General features: G+C 40.8%; 1 protein-coding gene across 1 annotated transcript in view; it reads right to left on the bottom strand.

The window, feature by feature from the left end:
• The window catches only part of NME7 (NME/NM23 family member 7), a 141,511-nt gene that overhangs the window by 93,747 nt on the left and 22,440 nt on the right, over positions 1 to 25,324 (bottom strand). Inside the window, exons 2-5 of the mRNA XM_015411059.1 lie at positions 15,177 to 15,284; positions 8,362 to 8,528; positions 7,033 to 7,143; positions 2,866 to 2,916 (exon numbers count right to left, since the gene is read on the bottom strand). Of these exons, the coding sequence (XP_015266545.1) occupies positions 2,866 to 2,916; positions 7,033 to 7,143; positions 8,362 to 8,528; positions 15,177 to 15,284 (437 nt within the window). The remainder of the gene's footprint in view (positions 1 to 2,865; positions 2,917 to 7,032; positions 7,144 to 8,361; positions 8,529 to 15,176; positions 15,285 to 25,324) is intronic.

The following is a 25,324-nucleotide window of genomic DNA, read 5'->3' as shown; positions in this document are numbered from 1 at the left end:
GGGCGTGAGCTAGCAGACACAATCGAGGCCGCATAGAAATCTTTCTTTGCGGCCTTGACTGCCATCCCGTAGGCTTTCATAAGCGTCCTATAGGATGTTCTGGACACCTCGTCGCGAGCGTGACGCCACCGTCTCTCTAGCCGTCTCAGTTCTCGCTTCAGCGAGCGCAACTCCTGCGTATACCAGGGAGCTCGCTTATCACGAGCGCGGAGAGGGCGCCTGGGAGCGATCTCGTCGATAGCTGAGGAGAGCCGGTCATTCCAGTCCTCCACCAGCTCTTCCAACGAGTCGCCAGGGGGCCTCGGGTCCCGCAGAGCCATCTGGAGCCGCACAGGGTCCATTTGGCTCCGCGGGCTGAAGATGAGGAGGAGATAAAAGGTAGGCAGGTTGACTGGTGAGTGGGCAGGAGAGAAGGAAACAGGGGAATCTGGATACGGAAGCTGCCAGGAGAAGAGAAAGAGAAAATAGTATTGGGAGGGGGAATACAAAGGAAACTAAGTCCTTACAGGTTGGCTGGCACATGACTCAGCCCATTCCAGTAGCTGACAGTGCATGACTGGACCATAGTTTTCGCAGGAAAAAAACTACCAGGGGGAGGGAAGGTGGGAAAGCTGAAGACAGGGAGGCTGATAAAGGTAGGATGACTGGTAAGTGGGAAGGAGAGAAGAAAGCAAGAAAAGGGGCTATAGGGGTTTCAGGGAAGAGAAAGAGGAACTAGGGAGGGAGAAGAAATGAGATTCCCCAAAATCCTTGCAGGCCTCCACTCTATTTCCTAAACAACAGTCTGCTGCAAAACCATACCTCAATGTGGGGTACTTATGTCCCAAAGGGCCTAGGTTTCAGCATAAAAATTATACTTTTTATTTACATAACACTGAAAAGATCTAAAAATAAGGAAAATAGACTGTCTTGATAACTGTGCTATCTGAAGCAAAGTTACACCCTAAGGGTGTGTATTCGGCATAAGGCGAACTGAATAAATACCAAAAAAACACTGTATCTTATCTGGCTTATATTTGGGTGCATTCACCTATACAGAACCCAGCTGCTGGCCATTTAAACCTAACAGCTGACAAGTGGGTCTGCTTGTCAGCTGTTAGGTTTAAATGGCCAGCAGTCATTTCAGCACTCCATTTCACTTCCCATCCACTCTGAAGAGGGGGGGGAGAAAGGGAGCGCTGAAATGCCTTCCAGCCATTTAAACTGAACAGCTGACCGGTGGACCTATGCACTATCAGGCTGAAATGGCTGGGAGCCATTAAACCCCTCAGTTTTGTCCCCCCCCCGCTTTGGAGCAGGGGAGCGAAATGGAAGAGTTTAATAGCTCCCAAGGCATTTAAACATGCCTCCCTGATCTTTCTTCCTTTCCTCAGCCAACCCGCCACAGTGGGCTGCCTGGGGAAAGGAAGGGGGCCATATAAGCATGCCTCCCTGATCTGTCTTCTCTTCCCCAGTCACCCTGCTGCAGTAGGCCGGCTGGGGATGGTAAGGGGCGTATTTAAATATGCCTTCCCAATCTGTCTTTAAACATGCCTTTTCTCAGGCTTCCTCCCAAAACCAATCAGCTGACAGGTGGGCCGCCACACTAATCAGTTTGAATGGGAGGAAGCCATTTCAGACCTCCAAGCCAAATATTTTCAGCAATACCAATTATTTCCTGAATCCCAATACAATACTGATATTGGGATTCAGGAATATCGGTATATACCAATATTTTTTGGGCTTGGTATACCCGATGAATTGATCTCTGTCACCTGGAAATCAGTTGTAATAGCGAGAGATCTCCAGCCAAAGGCTTTTGACTTTGTGGACCCAGCTAGAACACTGAATAGTGTCAAGGGAAATAGTAGAGCTCCTCAGCTTGGTATAACACTTGAGTGGTGGAGTGCAACTGCAAACAGAGGATAAGTGCCTGTGCACGTCCTGCACTAGTCCCCTCAACCATATCATTACAGTCTGACGAAGGGTCGAAACGGAGATTTACCTGGGACATCTGTTGCCGTTGTAATACTATGTGGTTAACCTCATGTATTATGGTTTAGCTTCCAATGTTTAAATTCAATTTGTATTTGTACTGCATCTTTAAAGAATAGCTAATAAGAGGTTCTTTGTCATTTCAAACAGAATTTTGTGTATATTCCTTAAAAATCACAGTGTTTTTCAGATACAGTATATCACATCCACTGTATAGCCATTTTTTGTTATACTACCTGGTCTAGCATCTGCCTTGCATGAGGAAGGTCCCAGGTTCCATTCCCAGCATCTCCAGTTAAAGGTTCATGTACAGAATGATGTGAAAGACCTCTTCCTGAGACCCTGAAGAACTGCTGTCACCAGTCAGAGTCATATAATAATGACCTTGACAAACCAATGGTCTGACTCAGTAAAAGGCAGCTTTTGTCTATGTGTATCAACTGTCAAGTAAACAAGACACTGATGCTTTTAAGCAATAATGCCACTATCCTCATTGTAATAAACAGGGCTTTTAAAAAAAGAAAGAAAAAAGAGGTGCCACAACTCTCAATGGGGAAATGAAGTTTTCAATCTGTATACTGAAAACTCATGAACTTTTAAACATTTTAAAAATTATTTTGTCAAAGAGGTTCTGAAACTCTGTTCCAGCATATTCCCCCAGAAAAAAAGCCCTGGTAAGAAACAAAGGTAAGTTAGTCTGTAACAACTTCTGCTTCTCCTCAGGAGTTTGGAAGAAAACATGAGATAAGCCCTTCCTGCAAGCTCTCTCTACTTGTATTTCTCTCAAAATCCATTGCCGTAAGTATCTCATGATCAACTAGGCACATATCTGATTCCATCTAACACCCTTTCATTATTTCAACCTTCTTATACACAGTAACAGATACCTACTTGTAAAACGGCTTAGCAAGGTGGTCTGCATGGAAATCCATTGCTTCTTTCCTACAAAATATTATTTTTAAACTCCTGGTTACTGTTTTTGTGAAAAATATTTTATCATCAGCAACAATAGCTTGCACCCCAAAAGCCACAAATGGAATTCTTCTCACACACCAGGGCTTCCCTGCTACCCCTTTATGTTGCAACCCTTTGCACACATACCTTAAAGTCTCTCCTGAGGACCCTCCAGAATGCAATGCAGAGGCTGCAGTGGGGTGGGGTGGGGTGGGGGAAGGAATCCATAGTAATCAGAGGTTTCTCTTGCTTGAGAAATGTACCTTTGCTTGTGCAAGGGATCCAAGCCATTGGCTATAAATTAAGTAAACAAAGTGCCGGACTAGATGAGACCCTGGCAGAGTTGTGAATGACTCTTATAAACATTTTAGTAAGTAACAGCCTCTGGAGGCCTGATTCAGATGAGGAGCATGCTATAAACGGGGAGGTATAAGCCTTCCCCTCCTCTGCATTTTCTCAGCCTGACATGATCGACCAGAACTGCTGCTTGACCCACTGGGCAACCTAAAATATTTCATCCAACAGAGCTGTATGACTGCTGAAAAATTGGGGTGGGGGAGGGAGAGAAAAAGCCATTCTATAATTTATTTGAACTTGCCTTCAGTTGCATCAGTCCATAAATTCTCTGGGTTTCATCTTAGAAACAGCTAATTACGTTCTCCACTCTCTAATTTGTGCTCTCTGAATGCATAACCACTTCATTCTAATGAGTTTACCCTATCTGCTGGGACGATGGAGATTACTTCCAGCTTTTCATGCCCACATGCCCTCCTTTAATAGTTAAGCATTTGTCAACTGACTTATGGTTTAATTTACACACTCCAGAATAAAACTGTGCTGTGAATCTGCTAAAAGCTACATAAATAGATTATGGAGGGACAATTCCAAGATCCTTATAGTTTGAGCAAAGAAGGAATAAAGTCTTTTTAATAGTATAAACTTCCTTTCCTTTACAAATAGCAACTTTCAAGAAAAATTACAATGATTCCAAATTGTGTGCCTGTTTGCATTCTGTCACACACACACAAACTTAGCTACTTCATATGATGACTTATTTAGGATGACACATCATCAAGCTTTAAGAGCCTCTGTGCCATCTTATTTAGAGGGTTTTAATTTGCTTTGTTTATCATTATGGGAAGCTGTTGTGTGTTCCCCTTTATTGAATCTGCTTCTGATTTTTGGCTGATGCCAACTTATCTCATCTATTATTAGCAGCAAGTCATTGTTCCTTTGAATCAGAGCCCAGTTATGGCCACAGTGCCTTGATTCTTATTCACTGTTCATTTATTTCTTTTTCTTAAAATTCATTCAGTGATGGCCTGTGAGGTGTAGCAGAGAGTGACTAGGACTGGTTTCAAATCCCCACTCTGCCATGCACTTCACTGAGTGATCAGGGGCAATTATTTTCTCTCAGCCTAACCCACCTTAAAGAGTTGTCATGAGAATAAAATGGAGAAAGGGAAAAAATGTATGTCACCCTGTGGGCCACTGCACACATTATGAAACTCTCATGTCTCCCCCATATGTCAGGGCAACAGACAAGGTCTGGAAGTTCCTTGTTTGGAACTTAATTCCCAGGCACACTTGGATTCAATTCAGATCACTGCAGCACATGATGAGAAAGGGCTTGAGCCTTGCCTCCTGAATAATTTTCAAGCTCTCTCTCCCTGCAGCCCTGAAGCAAATGGGGTCCACGTGGGCCGAGGAATTCCAAGCATGGAACTCCCAGACCGATTTCGCACAAGGAGCTGCGCCTCCATCGCACCTCCCTTTGCCCCATTTCCATCAGTCAATTTCCCACTCAAAGCCGCATGGCTGCATTTTGACCCGTGGCTTCACCCAATTTTCCCCACGGTTTTGTGATCTTCAAAAAACAGGATCACGAAACCACGGGGAAAATCAGGCAAAGCCGTGGGTCAAAATGTGGCCACGAGGCTTCGAGTGAGTGGGAAATTGACTAATGAGTGGGAAATTGACTAATGGAAACAGGGCAAAGGGAGGTGTGATGGCAGCGCAGCTCCTTGTGCAAAATTGGTCCTAGAGAATAACTCATTAACAGGATTACTGACAGCCATATGGGAAACATAATGGCATTGTTATGTGTGAACTGGCCCCCAGCACCTTAGAGGAAGGGAGGGATTAAAATAGATGAATAAGGCTGCTCTTCTTCATGAATGATTTTGAGCATTTCAGACTTTGTTATATAATTAATCTTGCTAATTTTTCTTCCACTAAACAGTTAGATTTTTTGAAATGCTTTATCCACATATTTTTCCCAGTTTGTTGTTCCATCCCTTTTTCTTTCTCTCCAGTTCTTATTCTTCAGGTCTATGCTTCATCTTTCATAAATACATCAGCTATCCAATGTTTTTCTCCTGGTTCCAGGCCCCTTTGATAATAATCTTTACCTTGAGGACCTGTTCCTGTTCCTCACTTTCCTTTGTTTTCCTTGATTTTCTTTGTATACATTTTTTGGCTTGTTTGTCACAAAAAACTACCTCTATCATCCCTTTTTTGCTGACCAGATTGTTCCATGTCTTTCACTTTTGCTTCTTTACTTGTTTAATCTTACTTTAGCTACTAGAGTTTTTTCATCTAACTTTAAATCTGCTTTCATTTCTTCAAACAAAAAAGCACTTTTCTTGATTCTTCAGTTTTGGTGAATCAGCTAGTTGTTTCTAAAGTATGTGAATTATGCAATTGGTTTTTTATCTCGCTTTTTGTCATTATCATTCTAGCTTCTGGCCTTGTATTTCACTTAAGGCTATGAGTATGAAACTACTTCCACATCATGTGAATTCTCCACATTGCTCTCATTGTGAATGCAAAAGAAATGCACATTAATGCACTTCCATACATGGGAGACTTCTGTGCACTTTCTTCTTTTTCACAACTTTTCCCTTCCATGTGTGCTCCACAGCGATGCTGTATTAGCTCTCAGGGGCTTAGTTATCACAGCTGCCATGGTGACTCAACACCCACTTTTTTGTTATTTTCCTTATATATGCACTGTAGGATTCTATCAAAATTTGAAATAAGCCAGTTGTAACCTAGCAGTTCGAAAGCAAGAAATTGCAAGTAGATAAATAGGTACCACTTCGGTGGGAAGGTAACAGCGTTCCGTGCGCCTTGGTGTTTAGTCATGCCGGCCACATGACCACAGAAATGTCTTCGGACAGCGCTGGCTCTTCGGCTTTGAAACAGAGATGAGCACCGCAACCCTAGAGTCGGATTCGACTGGCTTTCGAGCAAGGGAACCTTTACCTTTACTAATAGATCATTAAAACACTATAGTATTATAGCAATTAATTTATATTAATTAATTTAATTTATATTAACTTAATTTAAAAGCCCTCTGTGAGTATAACAGGAAAAAATGGTTGGAAAACATCACCCATGAATAGGAATGGGCACAAATAGGCTCACAAATGAAAGTTTGTGAAGAGTTTTGGCCAGTTCGTGGTTCACAAAGTGATGTTCATGAACTGAAGAGGTGCCACAAACTTTCACAAATTTTAAGGCAGCTCATGGTGGTTTGTGGCCGTTTGTGAAGACAGCAGAAATGGCTCTGAGCCATTTAACTCCCTGCTTTCTGTTCACCACTGCTTTTGGTGGGGAGCAGAAAATGGGGGTTAAATGGCTTGGAGCTTTCTGCTCCCCACCAAAAGCAGCAGAAAGCAGGGGCCACAAACCGATACCAACCAGTTCGGTTCGTGAACCAACCTCGCAGTTCCTATTGTTTCATGGTTTGGTTCATGGTTCAGCCACAAACCATGAACCAAACCAAAAAAATGTAGCTCATGCCCAACCCTACCCATGAGGGGCCGATAGCAGAAAAGTGATGCTGATGAGGGCAAGACCTTTGGAGGACAGAAAAATGCACACCACTCATTACAGATGGTGTGCTAACACACTTAGATTGCATTCTTTCCAAAAAGATCAGAGTAGAGGAGTTTTGGAAAACAGCATATTGAAGACAGGAAATTCCTGGAAACAGAATGTTTCAGCATGATGTTGTGTGGGAGCACTAAGAAAAAGCACTCCACGTTGATGCCAAGTACAATATATTTAAGTAATTTTGAAAAGTTATCAAAGCCTTACCTTGATAATATCATCATTTTCGCTTTAGTTATTGTAAAACCAGCATTCAAAATCATATCAATGATTTCCCCGAGCTTGAGGGCTGCATCAGGTTTTAATAAAGCCAAGGTTCTAAAAGATAAACAAAAATTAATCAAGAAGAAGAGAAGAGATTGGATTTATACCCCGCCCTTCACTACCCGAAGGAGTCTCAAAGCAGTTTACAATCTCCTTTCCCTTCCCCTCCCCACAACCCTGTGAGGTGGTTAGGCCTGAGAGAGCTCTTTCAAGAATTGCTCATGAGAGAACAGCTCTGAGAGACCTTATGACTGACCCAAGGTCACATCAATAGCTGCATGTGGAGGAGTGAGGAATCAAACCCAGTTCTCCCAGATTAGAGTCTGCACTCCTAACCACTACACCAAACTGGCTCCACTAAATGCCACCACTAAATTCCAAAGAGAAAGAATTGCACTGTAATGTAGACATTTTCTGAGCTGCTGGACCTGTACAAGTCCCCAGTTATGGGTACTGTACAGAGGTCAAGATGAAGAAGTCCCTTTTTCTTCACAAATGAAAACAGTCTTTTGGACTGTATTGGTTAGGCTCCAATTCCATAATGTAGTTGTCCTGTCTAGCGCGCCGTGAGCTTGCAGCTGAGGCAAACGCTTTCCAGGTGTGAGTCAACGCACAGCCACTGAAGAGAGCTTAAATCGTCTTTATTTAATTTCACATGCATTCAGTAGATCATTTACTCACAATCGAACTGATAGCTGGATAGAGCGTTACACCTTTCTGATCTAGGTCAATTCTATGGCCATGGTGAGAAAAGAGATGGGCTTCCCCTCTCTTTGCGGTAAGGGTTGATGGACAAAGAAACGGAAAAGAACAATAAAACTCCTATCTTTGCTCCTCTGAGCTCAGGAAATTACTCTTAATGAGCCAGTCAGATGGAAGCTTCTGGTACCCCTAACTGTGGACTCCAATTCCCAGGTGCAACTACTCTTAAAGGTACATTAACGCTGGCTGCCACACAAGTCTCTCATGTCACAGGGGAAGACTGTGTGAATGCAGCCAAGACACCAAATGATCACCACATGTATTTGGTACCTTACAGAACAGAACTCTTTCCTCTTCTCTAAACCTTATTTTCTTTCATGTGGGTTTAATTTGATCAGATCAAATAACCCCCCCCCTTTTAAAATTTGCTATGCAACGTGATATATTACCAGTCTCCTTATACAAGGATTTTCTCTCACTGAACCTTTCCGGAAGTGAAGCAGTATTACTGATCAAAATAGTACAGGAAGTTGAAAATAGTGCAGCAGCTCAAAGACTATGTTCTCTCACCTTTCTTTGCGACTACCCAACATGCGAGATGTATACTGATCTCCGTAGTCAACCAAATTGAGATGGCGAGAAAAGATTGTGATTTTGTTGCCAACAAACAGATCTTTAAATTGCAGATCTTCATATTTTATGCGATTCAGGAACCTACAGCGATTCTTCATGTCATACTGGAGGGCAAAGATGCTGAGTCATCTACAAGCAAATCTAAAAGTTTCGGTGCCTCTCATTATAAAACAATATACAATTATGATGAGTTATTTTCTAAGTATTATTTTTTCAAAGGTACTTTTCAGAATTTATGAATGTCATTCCCATCGGTACATACCAAAGAAAACAGATCCTCAGATTTGGGTACCCAAGGCTCGAGTCTAATGCATTAACTACCAGCCAATATTCCTCTGTTCATTCAACTGAAGGAGCAACTTCACATTCACATTCCTTTTATGTGCATACAAATATATTATCCATAGATATGAATGGGAGGGCCATGCTCAGGATCCAATCCAACGTCTTGATCCAATCTAGCATGAATAGATCACTAGTCATGCAGGTAACCTTTCCTGTCTATCCCATCTTTCTGTAGTCTGCTTTGCTTAGTCAAAACATGCTCCCAAGTGTCAGTCACCAAAATTGCCCCCACTTACCACTAGAGGAAGTGTATTCTACCAAAGGAAAACATTGGGGGGGGGGATAAAAAAGTCCTCAGACATTTTAAAGCTATACATTTTGAATGTGAAAAACCTTGCTTTAAGAAACATTTTACTAACCGTACAAGAAAAGATATTTCATAGAGGTTGTTTCAGTGCCCCCCCCCCAAGTTTTTATTGGGAAAAAGTGATAAAATGATCCTCAGCAGTCAGCACACAAACACACTGACTAAATTTCAACTGCTATCAAACAACAACAGTCTGCTGACATTGTGGGGAGTGGAAAGAAAAGCAAGAGGAACCCAATGTTCATGAGTGCTGAGTGTTCCTCATAAGTACTGAGCACGAAGCCCCTCATTTCATAGGCTATTTGGCATTCAGGATCACATTCTTTCTTTTTCTTAAATTAGTTTATTTATCAATTTTATACAAGTTATATACGTTATACCACTTCTAACATACCATATTTTTATACATTTGAGTCTAATTTTTCACCTCTTATTTATCCAATTATATAAACATGCCCATCTAACCTCGAAAACCTTATCATCCTTTCCTTGAAGTATTAAGCTCAATCTGTCAATTTCTGCCATCTGCTAATTACTTCATCTCTAGTGGGAAGTTCGTCCTGCTTCCAATATTTGGCTAATAACATTCTGGCAGATGTTAGTACATATATTATCATGTATTTAATGTTTATCCTATAGCAATCCGGGATAATATTTAATAGTGCTATTTCTGGAGACAAATCCATATTTATATTTAGTATTTCCGATATTAAATTCTGTATCATTTTCCAATAACCCTGTATCCTGCCACAACGCCACCACATGTGAAAGAAAGTTCCGACATTTGTTTTACATTTCCAACAATCTTTAGAAATAGAGGGATTGCATTTTGCTAACCTATCTGGTGACCAATACCACTGGTGAAAAACTTTATAAATATTTTCTTTATAATTAGTAGCTCTCATATACTTAACTGATTTCCATATCTCTGTTCATTTATCAGTATCAAGAGGGTGGCCTGGCCTTTATCCTTCATCCACGTTACCATTCCTGAGCTAACAACTTCATCTTGACTATCTTCTTCCAACAGAAATTTGTACACCACATGTGAAAGAAAGTTCCGACATTTGTTTTACATTTCCAACAATCTTTAGAAATAGAGGGATTGCATTTTGCTAACCTATCTGGTGACCAATACCACCGGTGAAAAACTATAAATATTTTCTTTATAATTAGTAGCTCTCATATACTTAACTGATTTCCATATCTCTGTCCATTTACCAATATCAAGAGGGTGGCCTATATCCTTCATCCACGTTACCATTCCTGAGCTAACAATTTCATCTTGTCTATCTTCTTCCAACAGAAATTTGTATAGTTTTTGCACCATTTTATCATTTGTTGATAACCAGATCTTATCTAATGATGTCTTTGATTGAAAACCTACTACTATGTCTTTAGCATATCTAGATTGAAGTTGAAGTTTTTCCCACCAGGTTAGGTTGATTTTATACAAGGATCTTAATACTTCTTCTGATTTTAGTTCATTATTATCATCCAACAGTATTTCATAACTTATTCTATCACATGCGTTAATGAGAGAAGGTTTTATAAATGCCTCCAAGGGGGATAATCATTTTGGTGTCTTAATATATCTATCTTTTATGTCGGTCCAAACCCTTAGAAGTGCTCCTCTTATCATATGGTACCTAAACTTAGAATGTATCTTATCTTTCCCATACCATGTGTAGGAATGTCAACCCATATTTAAATCATGTCCTTCTAAATTAAGAGTTCTTGTGTTATCCAAAGTTATCCAGTCTTTTATCCAACATAGGGCTGACGCTTGGTAGTAGAATTTCCAATTGGATAAATAGGTACCACTTCGGTGGGAAGGTAACAGCGTTCTGTGCGCCTTGGAGTTTAGTCATGCCGGCCACATGACCACAGAAACGTCTTTGGACAGCGGCTTTGAAACGGAGATGAGCACCGCAACCCTAGAGTCACATTCGACTAGCTTTCGAGCAAGGGAACCTTTACCTTTAACCCCAGTTTCCCTCTTTCCTTTCTATCCTGTAGGATTTTCCATTTAATTCTTGCCCGGTTAGGATACCAAATAAACTTTTTAACAATTTTATCTAATTCTGTAAAGAATTTTGTATTTCTTAATATAGGTATATTTTGGGTTAGGAAAAGGAACCTCGGTAAAATATTCATTTTTATTGTCGCTACCCTCCCTAATAATAACTGTAGAGCTTTCCAACGTTGTAGGTCTTTTCTAATTTCCTCCAGCAGTTTATTATAATTGTCTTCTATAAGAGTACTGTTCTTACTAGATAGTACAATTCCTAGATATTTAACTTTTTTCACCATCTCTATTTCTGACAGTCTTTGCATTTCTTGTATCACACTTGGTATACAGTACTTAGTTATTATTTTCGTTTTTTTCCAAATTAATTTTAAATCCGGTTATTTTTCCATATTCCTGTATCGTGTCCAATAATTTTACAATTGATACTATTGGGTCTTCCATTATAAAGACAATATCATCCGCAAAAGCGAGCAGTTTAAATTTTCCCCCTTTCACTCTTAGGCCTTGTATTTGGGTGCATTTTCTAACCTCATCGTTCAGCGACTCAAGGGCAAAAATAAATAATAATGGTGATAAGGGGCAGCCTTGTCGTGTACCCGTTTGAATCTCAATGTCCGCTGACAGTTCTCCATTAATTATCACTTTGGCATATTGCATCTTATAAATTGCTTGAACCATTGTCAAAAATTGAGTACCACAATCCCAAACCTTCAATTTTTGAAGTATGAATTCCCAAGATATATTATCAAAAGCTTTTTCGGCATCTAAAAACATTAGTGCCATTTGTTTCTCGGGATGTTGTTCATAATATTCTATGACATTCAGGATTGTCCTAGTGTTATTTTTAATTTGCCGTTTTGGCAAAAAACCAGCTTGGTCTTGATGGATTACCTGTGCTAACACCTTCTTTAATCTTGTTGCCAGTATATTTGCATATATCTTGTAGTCAGTATTCAAAAGTGAAATGGGTCTATAATTTTTAATATCTTTGTCTTCTGTTTCTGGTTTATGGATTAAAGAAATTACTGCTTGGTACCATGAGTTTGGTAGCTTTCCATTCAATCTTATGTTTTGGAGAAGTTCTTTAAATGGTTTACTAATCTGCTCTTCAAAGGTCTGATAAAGTTCTATAGGTAAACCGTCTAGTCCAGGTACTTTTTTCCTCTTCTGATTTTTAATTGCTTCTACTACTTCACACATTGAAATCCTTTCATTTAGTATGGTTCTATATTTCTCTTCAAGTTTTTTACAAGTTTTTTCCTGGAGATGTCTAGCTATTTGGTCACTTTTTGGGGGTTCTTGTTTATACAAATTTTTATAAAATCTTTCTACAATTTCTTTCATTTCCTGTATTCCATATTTTAATTCCCCATTTTCATTTCTTAAGGCAACTATTGTATGTTTTCCTCTTTCTTTTCTTAATCTATAAACTAGCCATCTAGTGGGTCTATTTGCATTTTCAAATTAATACAATTTGGTGTAGTGGTTAAGTGTGCAGACTCTAATCTGGGAGAACTGGGTTTGATTCCCCACTCCTCCACTTGCACCTGCTGATGTGACCTTGGGTCAGTCACAAGCTCTGGCACAGCTGTCCTTGAAAAAGAGCAGTTTGTGTCAGATTTCTCTCAGCCCCACCCACCTCACAGGGTGTCTGTTGTGGGGAGGGGAAGGGAAAGGAGTTTGTAAACCGCTCTGAGACTCCAAGTGAAGGGCGGGGTATAAATCCAATCTCTTCTTCTTCTTCTTGCTATTTCCTGTGTTAAAACTAGATTCATTTCATGTTGTAACCTCTTTAATTTCTCTCTCCCTCCTTTAGCTTCTATCTTTTTAAGTTTATCTTCTTTTTTTAATTGAGGATCACAAAGGATAGGCTTTCTACTGCAGTCAAGTAATAATTATGCTTTCCTGTGTGGTTTTGCCAGGTAATCTTTGAAGCAATAACTTCCAATTACTTCCCAGTTTGCTCTAATAATATTTAGTGACTCTACTGATATTAACTGCAAACCTTCTAATGTCTTCTAAATCTTCAGAGTGACAAATTGTAATGTTAAAAATACATAATCAATTCCACTGCCCTCCTGCAATTAAAATGCTTTGTACATTTCGAGTTCTTTATACGTCTGATTAAAACAAAGAGACAGGTGCACAAGGGAGTGGGTAAACAATCATAACATCAACATTCTATTTGGTAAATACAGCTTGGAGTTCCTGCGAATAATGCTGAGTGGAGGGGCTCCAGATCCTCGCTGAGCTTGATAAAGGTTTCCCCATCGGAGTTGGCGCAGGCGCCTTAATCCCCATAGGGCGCTTAACAAAATCCAAGATAGTTCCAGCTGCATGTTTGCTGAGCAATCCAGGCTCTGGAACACACATGCTTACACAGCTCCCGTGCTTAGAATGCCGACAAAGAGAGTGAGCCATTAGTCTCATCCCTTTTAAAACTTGAAGTCCTACCTTGATTGGATCATACGTATACACCATCCATGAGCCAATCAGAGTGGGAGTCATAAATGGTATCAAGACACTGAGTAATTAAATTTCTGCTTGGCAACAAACTAATAAGAATTTAAATAGACAAAAAGATAAGAGCTGGGAGGCAAAATCCACACACTCCTTATGTAAAGCACAGGATTAAATACAGGGAACTAAAGACACACATATGCAGTACAGGCTTCCTCCTTCGCAGTTGGAGCTTTGCTCCTTTAAAACGAAGGCCAAACTAGCCAACCTTAGAAACCAAGACTCACATAGGTCAGTTCCATTACAAAGCTTTCAACTACCATTTGGATAAGTGAACATCTGTGTCACTGGGAAAGGCAGCAGAAGCAGTGGTATCCAGCTGCTTTTTACAGCCTTCAGGTTCAGTGCTGGAGAGAAATTAACCATATTTTCAATGGACAGGCCAGAAAATAGCAACAATTTTTACTTTTTATCTCCCATTCACCAGAACTTTATGGTATCATCAGAAAGTACAAGAAAGGGTCTCTCGGTTATTGTCATTGCTTCCAGCTATTAAAAACTGCATAAATTCTAATGTGTATTTATAGAGAGAAGAGATGATAACTTATGTGGAACTGATAGTATTTAAAACCCAGGAATTAAACAATTTTATAATTTTTTATTTTCTGGAAAATCATGCCTATGTTATCAAGGATAACTTGTTTTTGTTGTGCAACGATCTCGACCGAGTGGGGCCTCAGTTTATACTACTGGATTCAGATTCTCACTCTGTTCTGACTGATCACCTCATCTTTCTGAGGGGTGACCAGTTTACTCTAAAAAGTCTCTTCAGGGATTGTATTTCTTGTGGGTTGAGGATGTCTGCCAGGTATGAATCCCTATCAATAAGTCAGGCACCAGTGCTTTTGAAAGGCAAACAGCACAATTCTTTATTCACAGAAACTCAGAAGGGGGGGGATATTTGCAAAGAAGATATTGTTGTTGTTTGGTATGAATACTTCACTCTGCATTAACATAGGCTGTAGTGTTAGAACTCTAAGTTTGTCACAGACTGACTTTGGTACCTTGATACCATTTGTGATTTCACTCTTCAGTAACTGACTGTGGTTAGACCTTGGACTTTCTCCGTCTGACTCCCGGAGACTGACTATTCCAGCTTTTCCACAGTCTCTTCCAGACCCCTAGTCCTTCCTTTAACCACCTCACAAGTTCCATTGGAGGGGTGTGTGTGTTACTTTGTGACTACTGAGGAGTTATTTCAGTTTCTCCTCTCCATTCACTATCCTCTCTCATTAGAGGGGACCAGTTGGGAGCATTATCCAGCCCCAGTTTTCCTCAAACTACTCCTGGCGTGCTTTTACACTCTGCTCCAGAAGCTCCCTTTTTCCCAAGAACTCACCAGCTAACACTCTTAACTATCAATAGTCAACTCTTAACTGTCACTTGTCAACTGTCAACTCACTGAGAATTCCAAGCAATCAGCCCCCACCACTCTCAGCCATGTGACTCAGCAGCTCTCTTGCTTCCCTGCTGCTGATCTAACAAACCTTTAGTCCATCACAGTTGTCAAATAACTATGCAACCATATTCTGATAACAAGAACCTTACCATCTCAACAGATCCATCTTTTGGGTAGTACAAGAGCTCATAACGTCGAAAAAGTGAAGCATTTGGATCATACCACTCTGCAATGAAAACAAATCTTTCATCTTGACTCTGAAAAGAACACAAAACAAATGTAAGAATTCAATAATAATCTCCAAAACAACAAATAACATTTTTCCTTCACACAAATGAAGGGTTTTTTTCCACCAGCAAATAAATCTTAGCATATCACACAGCAACAACTTTTTTTGATTATGTGGCACAAAATATGCTTCTTGCCAGCACAAAACTGGATATTTTCAATAAGTAGCTTTAATTACCAAAATGAGTAAATAAATACATTAAATCTAGTCTTGCACAAATCTAGTCTTCCACACTCACAATCAACATGATTCTGTCCCATGCACAGTTAGGAATGACCGCATGTCCTGTTGAACACTTGACAATGTAATGACCAATGGAACAACATACCAACCAACATTTTGGAAATAAAAGGGCACTCTTGTATAACCACATTCTCATACCAAAATAACTTCTTGCATTGCCCTGCTCTCTCTCCGAAAAATTGCAAAATATATATACAACAGAATTCACAAACTTACTTCAATATGTTCTGTAGTGAACAGGAAAAAATCTGTAATTGTATCATGCTTTTACTGACAAATCTTTGCTTTCAAAAGCTTAAGTTTGTCATTTTATATCCAATGTAATAACTGCAGTAGTAGTTTAATATACATGAACAAGCAGCAGGTTTATCACTGCCTGATTAACACTTCATCTCATCACTTTATTATTATTATTGTTGTTGTTGTTGTCAGTGTAACAGAGCCCTCATCAAGCAACATTCTAATATCTCTGTGAAAGAACAGCCCCTCTGACCAGCAGGCCGTGTTCTGTCTTGCTCTCTGGGGCGCTCTTCTCTCCCCCCCTTCGGGCCACCCACTGATACCATTTCTAAGAATTACCTATTGAGACGGCCAAGGCTTTTCTTCCCTGCATTTCTGTTCTAAGGGCTCACCTCGTGCCTGTGTCTCACACTGCCATGGGGACAGCTTACAGCATTTGTGTGCCACTGGGGATTAGCAGCTTGCCAATTTATTGACTGCCCCCTTCTCCTGGTACCCGTTTAAAATAGTGTACTGGCTTGCAGGATCCAAGTATTGGGTCCCAGAAGTTGGGCAAGGCAGTGTTGTTCAGTCCAAGATCGGGGTTCCAGAGGTCAGGCAGGGCATGGTCATTCAGCCCAAGGCCAGGCTTCCAAGAACCAGTCAAGATGCTTAGCAGTTTTATAGCCACACATCTAAGGGTCATGTTTACAGCCAGCTGCTCAGGAACAATCCTGCAACTACTCATCATTATCAGCAAGCCACTGGCATCAGGCTAGGAGGCACGCATGTGACTATGCTGTCTCGCCTGTAGCTCTGTTCATAGCTTCTGTCTGCAGTGCTCTAAGGGTGATACTGGAGGGCTGAGAATGGCCAACTGACTTTTACCTGCTGAATCGGTGCTGGAGGGTGTCAGTGGCTCTATCAGCTGTTGGCTGCAAATCCTGACAGTTAACTCAGGGCTGGCTACACACAGCTCCTCTTCTCCTGAGGAGCCCTGGCTGGCTCATGAGAAATAGCATGTTCTAATGCTAGAGGTCTAGGTGGTACAGAGAAGAGCTGTCAACATTAAAATATGTAAAATATTTATTAAAAAGAAATTGGCCACATACATACTCTCAGCACAGCAAGAGACTGAGCAATGGATTGGAAAGAAAGGTGCAAACATGCAGTTCCTCTGTTCCTTTATCGGTACATGCCTAGCTGATGTTATTCTATGGCAGGATCCTTAACTTAGAAGTTACAGTGTTTCTAAAATGTTGTCATTACCTTGGAGCCTTTGTTCAGGCCTGCAGTCTCCCACATGGCAATGGTCACCTTCAGTGGGAGCCCAGGTGAGATCTATTTGCATTTCTAAAGCCTGGGTCAGTGAGACTAGAGAGCAACTGGCTCCCCTGCCCCACACAGCCTGTGCTCTGCCAAAACAGGAGAAAACTTTTTAAAACTCAAGGTGAAGCTTTTGTATAGTCCACATGTCCAAAGTGAAAGGATTTCTCCACAATCTCAAATATGAATTAAGGAGATATTAAATTTTATTATCCCCTGAATTCATATTTGTGTGTGTGTGTGTGTGTGTATACAAAAAGACTGGAGAGTCCCTATTCTCTAAATCAGGGATCCCTAACACAGCACCTTTCCTGGCACTGAAGTGTTAGAAAGTGGGTATGACCAAGGGGGGATTTTGACCAGCAGGGCTTCTGATTAGCCACTGGAAATCCAATTGTCATGCACAAGTATCTTCACTGCACAACTAAAGGTCGTGCAATAAAGGGCAATAAAATAAAGGGCAATAAAGGGCCATAAAATACTTTAAACAATATGTTCATTTTAAAAGGGATCCTGACATTTTTAGTTGGCTCCACCACCTTTTGCAGCCATTTTGTGGCTAAGCCTACCACCCTGTGTCAGAATTCCAAAGGTACCCACAAGATCAAAAAAGTTGGGGACCCCAGAGTACCTGGATTGAGGAAAAAATGTGTGGAAAGGAAAGGAAAAGAGAGGAAGTGAAGGGTGAAAACTTCCCCTCTCCACTCCTGGGGTTCTTCAACTTCAACAGCATGACTGAACTTTTGGGCACAGCTGAGGGAATCTGCTCATACCTACTCAGTTTCTGTTTTTGCTGTTGCCAATCAGTTGATGGGATGCAGCTTTTACTACCCTTGTGTGAACAGACCTTTTTTAAAAGAAATCAGGTCTTTTCCAAGGCAATGAGGAACAAGGTGTACCAGAAGACAAATCCGAGAATCTGAAAGAAATCCTTAGTGAAGCGCTTGCACCAGTGACAGGCATTAAAGCGGAAGTATTACAAAGCAAAATGGATACGATCTACCAGACATATTCAGAATTTATTAAGAAAAAAAACCTGCCTGGTTAAATATACGTCAGATTCTCTAAGAGATCTATAAGAGATGCAATATTGAAAGCAATATCTGGGACTACACTGAAAATCAAAGACATCAGAATACTAAAAGGCATTCCATTTGAGATAAGGAAAAAGAGAAAACAATATAAGAATTTAACTACCTATCTACGAGAAAAATTCCACTACCTACCAATGGATATTACCTGAAGGCTTGATGTTCAACTACAAAGGCAAAAAAGAAAAGATTGACTCTTTTACCAAAGCGAAGCAGTTTTTGAAAAGACATCAGGAACCCAAAAAGGATACAAAGAACACAGAGGGAGAAGAAGAAGGAGAACTGTACAGTTCGCATGGCTTGGAAAGCCATGAAACATCTGCAGATGGCAACTCAGAAGTAGAATCTGAATCAGAATTGGGAGCAGCAGAACCCAAACCACCGCAATACGACAAAAGCAAGAAGAGAGGAAGGAAAGGTAGAAAATAGCTTAAACTTTGGAAGAAATGTTTATATTACATTATATAATCTTGCATTGTCAATAATTTTAATTTTTTTGCATATCGAAATAACAGAATATAAATTCTATTATTAACTTGAATAAGAGAAAAGGTTTGACTTAAGATTTAATTATTATCATATATGGTCATTGTATAGCTGTAATTTTAGTTAGCGTGTAGTCTTGTAGGATTTATGTAGAAAATAAAAAGAGAAAAAAAGGAAAAAGGAACAATTGCCTAAAAAATGGAATGCTGGACATTATGGAGTAAAGACACAAACAATTTGACAAATTACCAGTATTTTATTGCCTAGTTGAAACACACGTATATTTTTGTTTGTTTTAACAGAATGTATCAGCTTTAGAAGAAATTTTTCTGCTGGCTAAAGAACAAAGAAATCTCTAGGAAGACTATGTTGTATGGTCTTCCCTCACAGCACAGGTAACTTGGGGGTTAAGATACAACACAAAATTTTGGAAGTGTGTTAAACAAAAAATCTGGTTTATAGCTAGCAGCAGAGAGAGAGAAATAGGGAAATCATGCAATATTTTAATTCTGTAACCGTGTACGTCTAGAAAATTCTGCTTTCCAAGCTCTGAGTCACCAAATGGAACACCGAAATGAAGTGACATACTCAGAGACTAAACTGAGGTGACAAAGCTCAGACATTCTATTTGATAGCTGTAATGTAATAACTAAATAGAGGTGTGAATGTGGAAACCCACAGTTCACACACGTACTTAGGAACTACACTACAGCAATCAAATTACCTGCTGTCTCAACACCAACTGCTTACCTTCAATATGGGGATAATACCACTGATTGCCTTGTAAGGCTCTTGTATGGATTACAGATATAATGTTATGTGAAGAATTTTAATGGTTAAGAAGCAGTATAATAATTATTATAATAATAATTATCATCACGATCTGCCTTAAACTCTGTTTGATAAGCCATGTGACACTACCACCCCTAATCCTATCCCACCCCAACATGTTTGCCTGGCAAATTCTTCACTAACAGACCTGTCCGTTCAAATCTGCCTACTTTTTACACCACAGCATTCATTAAAGACAAAGACTATAATGAACATCAATGGTTTTTTGCTGATTTTTTTACAAACTTTCCCTGCACAATATCACTGTGAAACAAAGACAGACTTGATGTGAAAACAGATCTGAGTTACAGAAGCATATTGGGAAATGTGTGCACATAGCTGTGGTTGATATTTTCTCTGCTGAACAGTGGCTCCTCCTGCCCCTTCACCTGTTTTACAAACGGGTGCCTTATGGTAGGATTTCCAGGGGTTATTTCCTGCAGGAGCGCACAGGAGCGGAGCTCCCAGCAGTAAAGAGCCCAGGGGGCGGGCACATGCAACAAACCCCACCCCCTGCTCCCAGCAGCCCTCAGTCAGAGCAAGAAGCAGTCAGGTAAGTTGCAGAGCTCCCCCCGGCCCCCCGGTCCAAAACAGTCCAGTGGCACCTTTAAGACCAAGTTTTATTCAGGTACAAGCTCTCCCTCCTCTGCGAGGACAGATCTGCACGTTCCCCCCCCCAATAGCTAGCAATCTAAAACAGTCCAGTGGAGCCTGAGTGGTGGGTGTTGCCTTCTGACACACTTCTGGTGATGTCAGGGGGAGTGGCATATGCAAATAAGTTATGCTAATGAGTTATGCTAATGAGCTCCTGCACCTCTTATTCTACAAAATGACCCCTGAGGATTTCATATCACTAACTTGTGGTATCGATCTTTTCAGGAAGAAGTCCTCTGGAATTTGAGACCAGTTGTATTTTCCCCAATCATCCCCCCCAAACAAATACCTCCATCCCTTGCAGTCAAATCCAGAATTGTCAAAAACTATGTAAATACTTCTTTAGACCCAATGGTGAATATGCTTAAATTAAAAAGGCAAACATGAATGACAGAGTCTGATAAAAGAAGAGCTGCAAAGCTACACCACAGTTCAGCTAATGCCAATGAAAATCTCTGCTCTCTCTTTTCTCCTGTCTAAATTTAAACTGCAAAAATTCCCTGTTTATGTTACACGCACCTGCAGAGCACAGGCCCCAGATTCCACTCCTGGCTATCTCTGGGAGCTGTTGCATTTCCAAGGCTGTATTCCTGGCTACAACAACCCCAGACATTAAAGGGACATTTAAGATTCTTTTGTTAAAATCTCTAGCACTCATCAGCTGCTCATTTAAGATGGTCAAACAAACACCCAGTAATACTAGAGAAGTTTTTGAGGTTGTATTCCCCCAAAGCACAGGTTTCTCTGCACACCCTTTATATCCATCAGTAGAGCTTTCCCTTCTATAAATTTCAGTTGAGGGATTAGTCACAAATGTGCTATTTAAATTTTCAGCAGCCAGGAGCACAACCTTAAAAGAAACCAGTTCATTTTCCAGTGACGCCCTGGACACAGCATCTGCTGGAAAAGCTTTTGTGAGTCCTTTGCTCCCTTGAAAATTATGTATATGTCCAGATGGTATGGGGAATTGAAAAGGCAATAAGAAGTCATTTCCACCTGCAACTGCAGGAGACTAAATGAAATATATTAGGAATAGGCACTTCTCATCTTTTACACTAGCTAGCCAGATCAAAGACATTGTAGTCTTTGTAATCATTCTGGGAAAGATCATGTTTCAATTAGACACTGTGCCACCTAATTGTCATTTTAGGAGCTGGGTTTTTTTAAGTATGATTTCTTTACTTCTATGACCTGTGGAAGTCACAGAGATTTGCAACTGCTCCTTAAATTTTAGTTGAGGGATTTGATTTTTAAAATTATTCATAGGAAGTAAATCCTGAGAGCAAAGCACATCTTCATTTCCTATTATGCACTGAAATGGTTTCCAAGACAAGGAACAACACATACAACTTCAGAAATCATCATTAACTTCAAGGTCTTCACAAAGGTCTTAATGAACACCATACAAGGAATGCAGCAGATAAAGTGACAACAAAGTACTTAACTGGTCACATTATTTGCCTTTGCACAGACCATGGATGCTTTGTTTTAATGACTGCTATAATATTAATAGTACATAATAGGCAGATCCTTTAGGGCAGGGGTGTCAAACTCATTTGTCATGAGGGCCGGATCTGACATAAATGAGACCTTGTTGGGCTGGGCCATGTGTGTCATAAAATGTAATGCCAGGTAGCGAAGATATACACTTTATAAAGGACACAAACACAAAGGGTTTTTTTTACTTAAAATAAAATCATGCTTAAAACATTAGCACTCTTGCAATATTTTATTTATTTAACAGTGCCTGATAACTGACACCTCTTGCTCTGAATTATTGCATCAACATGTCTGTGCTATTGCAATCTTGAGTATCTGTAAGCTGCAAACCTACGATGATGCAGCAGCAGCAGAACTGGAAGAAGAAGCAGAAGACAGCCAGTTCCACTGCGGGCCTGAAGACAGCCAGTTCCACTGCGGGCTGATTCGGCCCCCGGGCTGCATGTTTGACACCCCACTTTAGGGCTTCAATAAGGTTGAAAATAGAAACAATTTAAGATACTTAGCAATCCTAAGCAATTTTACTCAGAATCCTACTCAAATCTGTTCACAAGGGTTTACTCCCTGTAAAGAGGTGTTAGGATTGCACTGTTGATGCCTTAGCAACTAGAATCTAAAGTCATGGTCTCATTCAAAAAGAAAAGGAAGACAATTACATAAACATAGCTAATATTTCTAGAAATGAAGTTGGGATGAGGAGGCTGGATTTCACCTCTCTCCAAGAGCAACCAATGAGAGCCAACAGAATGTTAAGAGAAGGAGACTTGAAAAACAGCCATTGAGAAATGACAGTTAGGGGGTAGTAGCTGAGAACCTGTTTAAGAGATTGAGGGAAAGGAGTTTTCTGACAGGGGAACTATACAGAAGAGCTGCTTGGAACAGGCTGAAAATAGTAAATTTCTTAGACTTTACTCTCCTCAGTGTTTTGTTCTTATAAATAAAACTGTCTTGTTTTGATTAACCCTGTGGGCTGTGTGTCTAAGGGGAACGAAGCACACAAACACATAATTTAATATCTCAGTCTATACACATATACATATACTAGGGAGCAAAGCCCATTGTGGATGGAGACAATGAGCCCCTAGACAAGTAGGGTGGGTGAGTGGGTGGGTGGGGAAAGAAAGCTGGGGAAAGAAAGGAAGAGAGACAGAGAGGAAGGAAGAAGGGGGGGAGGCAGGAGGGGCCGCAGAAGATCCTCCCATCCATCCGGCTTCCCAGGTGGGCAAGAGAAGCGGCGCGGGTGGGTGGGCGTAAGAAAGCCTCCTCTGTCTGGCTTCCCGGGCGGGTTGGCAAAGTGGGGGGGAGGGAAATCGGGCCGCGGCGTGGGGCGCATTGCCAGCACGACCTCAGACACAGCGCTCGCCTCCCGCCTCCCAGCCCATGGCAGGGCAGTAGCCTTGAGCGGCAGCCAAGCAACAAAGCCAATGGAAGGTGTGGAAGCTCCTGACGGACAGTGCAAGCTTCCAAAGACCGTTTGGTGTGCATTTTCTCTCCGCTGCGTGAAGCTGCGTCTGAGGTGGGACGTAGGCGACATGGCCAATGGAAGTTGGGGAAGCTTTTGACGGACAGTTCAGCCGTCGAAACACTGTTGGTGTGCATTTTCTCTCCTCTGCGTGACTCTGCGTCTTATTCAATTATATATAAGGGAGAGATATTATAGGATAGGAATGAATGGTGGCAGCGAGTGATGAGAACAGTTTTTGAGCCTCAACCTCAATAGCTCTGTGTGAGTGGAGGGAAGTCTTGAGTGGAGTGCCGCAGGGCTTGGTCCTAGGCCCGGTGTTGTTCAATGTTTTTTTATAAATGACCTGGAGGAAGACATAGAGGGAATGCTTATCAAATTTGCAGATGACACGAAGTTAGGTGGGATTGCTAATTCTGAAGAAGACAGAGTCAGGATTCAAAATGATCTAGATAGGCTGGAACAGTGGGCTGAGACAAATAACATGAATTTCAATAGAGATAAATGCAAAATCCTACACTTAGGTACAAAAAATTAAAGGCATAGATATAGAATGGGAGGGACTTGGCTTGACAGCAGCACATGTGAAAGGGATCTAGGTGTTCTGGTTGATCACAAGCTAAACATGAGCCTGCAGTGCGATGTGGCTGTGAAGAAAGCTAATGCAATCTTAGGATGCATTAACAGAAGCATTGTGTCCAGATCATGGGAGGTGGTAGTTCCGCTCTATTCTGCTATGGTCAGGCCTCACCTGGAGTACTGTATCCAGTTTTGGGCACCACATTTTAGGAATAATGTTGACAAGCTTGAGCGTGTCCAGAAGAGGGCAACCAGGATGGTGAGAGGGTTGGAAACCAAGTCTTATGAAAGAGTTGGGAATACTTAGCCTGGGAAAGAGAAGGCTTAGAGGGGACATGATTGCAGTCTTCAAGTATTTGAAGGGCTGTCATGTAGAAGATGGAGCAGATCTATTCTCTCTTACTCCGGATTGCAAGACTAGATCTAATGGGTGGAAATTACAAGGGAGTCGTTACCGGCTAAATATCAGGAGAAACTTCCTAACTGTAAGAGTGGTTGAGCAGTGGAACAGTCTGCCTTGGGAGGTGGTGGATGCTCCTTCGCTGGACATTTTCAAGTGGAGGCTGGACGATCATCTTTTGGGTATGTTGTAGGTATGTAGGGCTATCTTTCAGCTATGCTCCTGCAGAGTGCAGGGGGTTGGACTAGATGACCTGCAAGGTCCCTTCCAACACTAACATTCTATGATTCTATTGAAGGGGGCTTGATTATTAAAGAGGGCTGGGCTACCCTGTCTGTGGATGTCTTTGGGAGCACGAGAGAGAAGACTTGATGTGTGAGATGGTCATGACTCTCTATAGATTTTAAGAGACAAGAAGGGTGGCAAGTGTGATCTCCTGACCTATGTATAACCCACAACCTGAAGAAGAAAAGCTGTAGAGAATTATTGGTATTCGGTTAGCCTAGAGTTCCTAAGTGAGATATTATTATTATTATTATTATTATTATTATTATTATTATTATTGCTGTTGTTGCTTGTATACAGACATTTTATGATATTATTCATTGTATAACTGTGGACAGAGAGTCGCCATTGTGTATCACAGTTTTTATATTAAAAATAAAAAAAGAAAAGCTGTAGAGAGGGGTAGGCATTCTGTGTGAGTGGAAAAGGGGCATCACAGAAGTTAAGTCAGGAATTAAAAAGTGCAGATGGTAAACAGAATCAGACAGCCTATCCAAGGCTAGCCTGATTGTATCCTTACTCATACACATTGATTTGTCTGTTCAGGAACCTCTGACTGGCAGTTGCAGGATTCTTGCACATTGCTCAGTACATCTAGATATCGTTCCTTATCTTGTTCTATGTAAAAGGAGAAGCCACTTGATTTGATTATGTCAAAGTATTTAAAATGTTGAAATCCCAAGCTGACAAAAGGATCTCTCTTAATTAGATGAATGGGCAACACAATGATAGCTGAAGTTTCATATAAATTTAAAGTGATGTACAATGGGACCACAAAATCCTGCCAATATATACACTTATGGGGTTTGAAATGGCTGTGACTATCTGATAAAGAGATCCTAACAATCATGCATTACCTTGGCATGAAGCAGCAATGAAAAAAGGCAAATTCCATTTTTGAAACTAGTCAACAAGGGAATAAAAGTAAAATA

The sequence above is a fragment of the Gekko japonicus genome, unplaced genomic scaffold (genome assembly GCF_001447785.1).
Source record: "Gekko japonicus isolate JY-2015 unplaced genomic scaffold, Gekko_japonicus_V1.1 scaffold580, whole genome shotgun sequence".
NCBI classification, from domain to species: domain Eukaryota; kingdom Metazoa; phylum Chordata; class Lepidosauria; order Squamata; family Gekkonidae; genus Gekko; species Gekko japonicus.
This window is presented reverse-complemented; position numbering and strand designations above follow the sequence as displayed.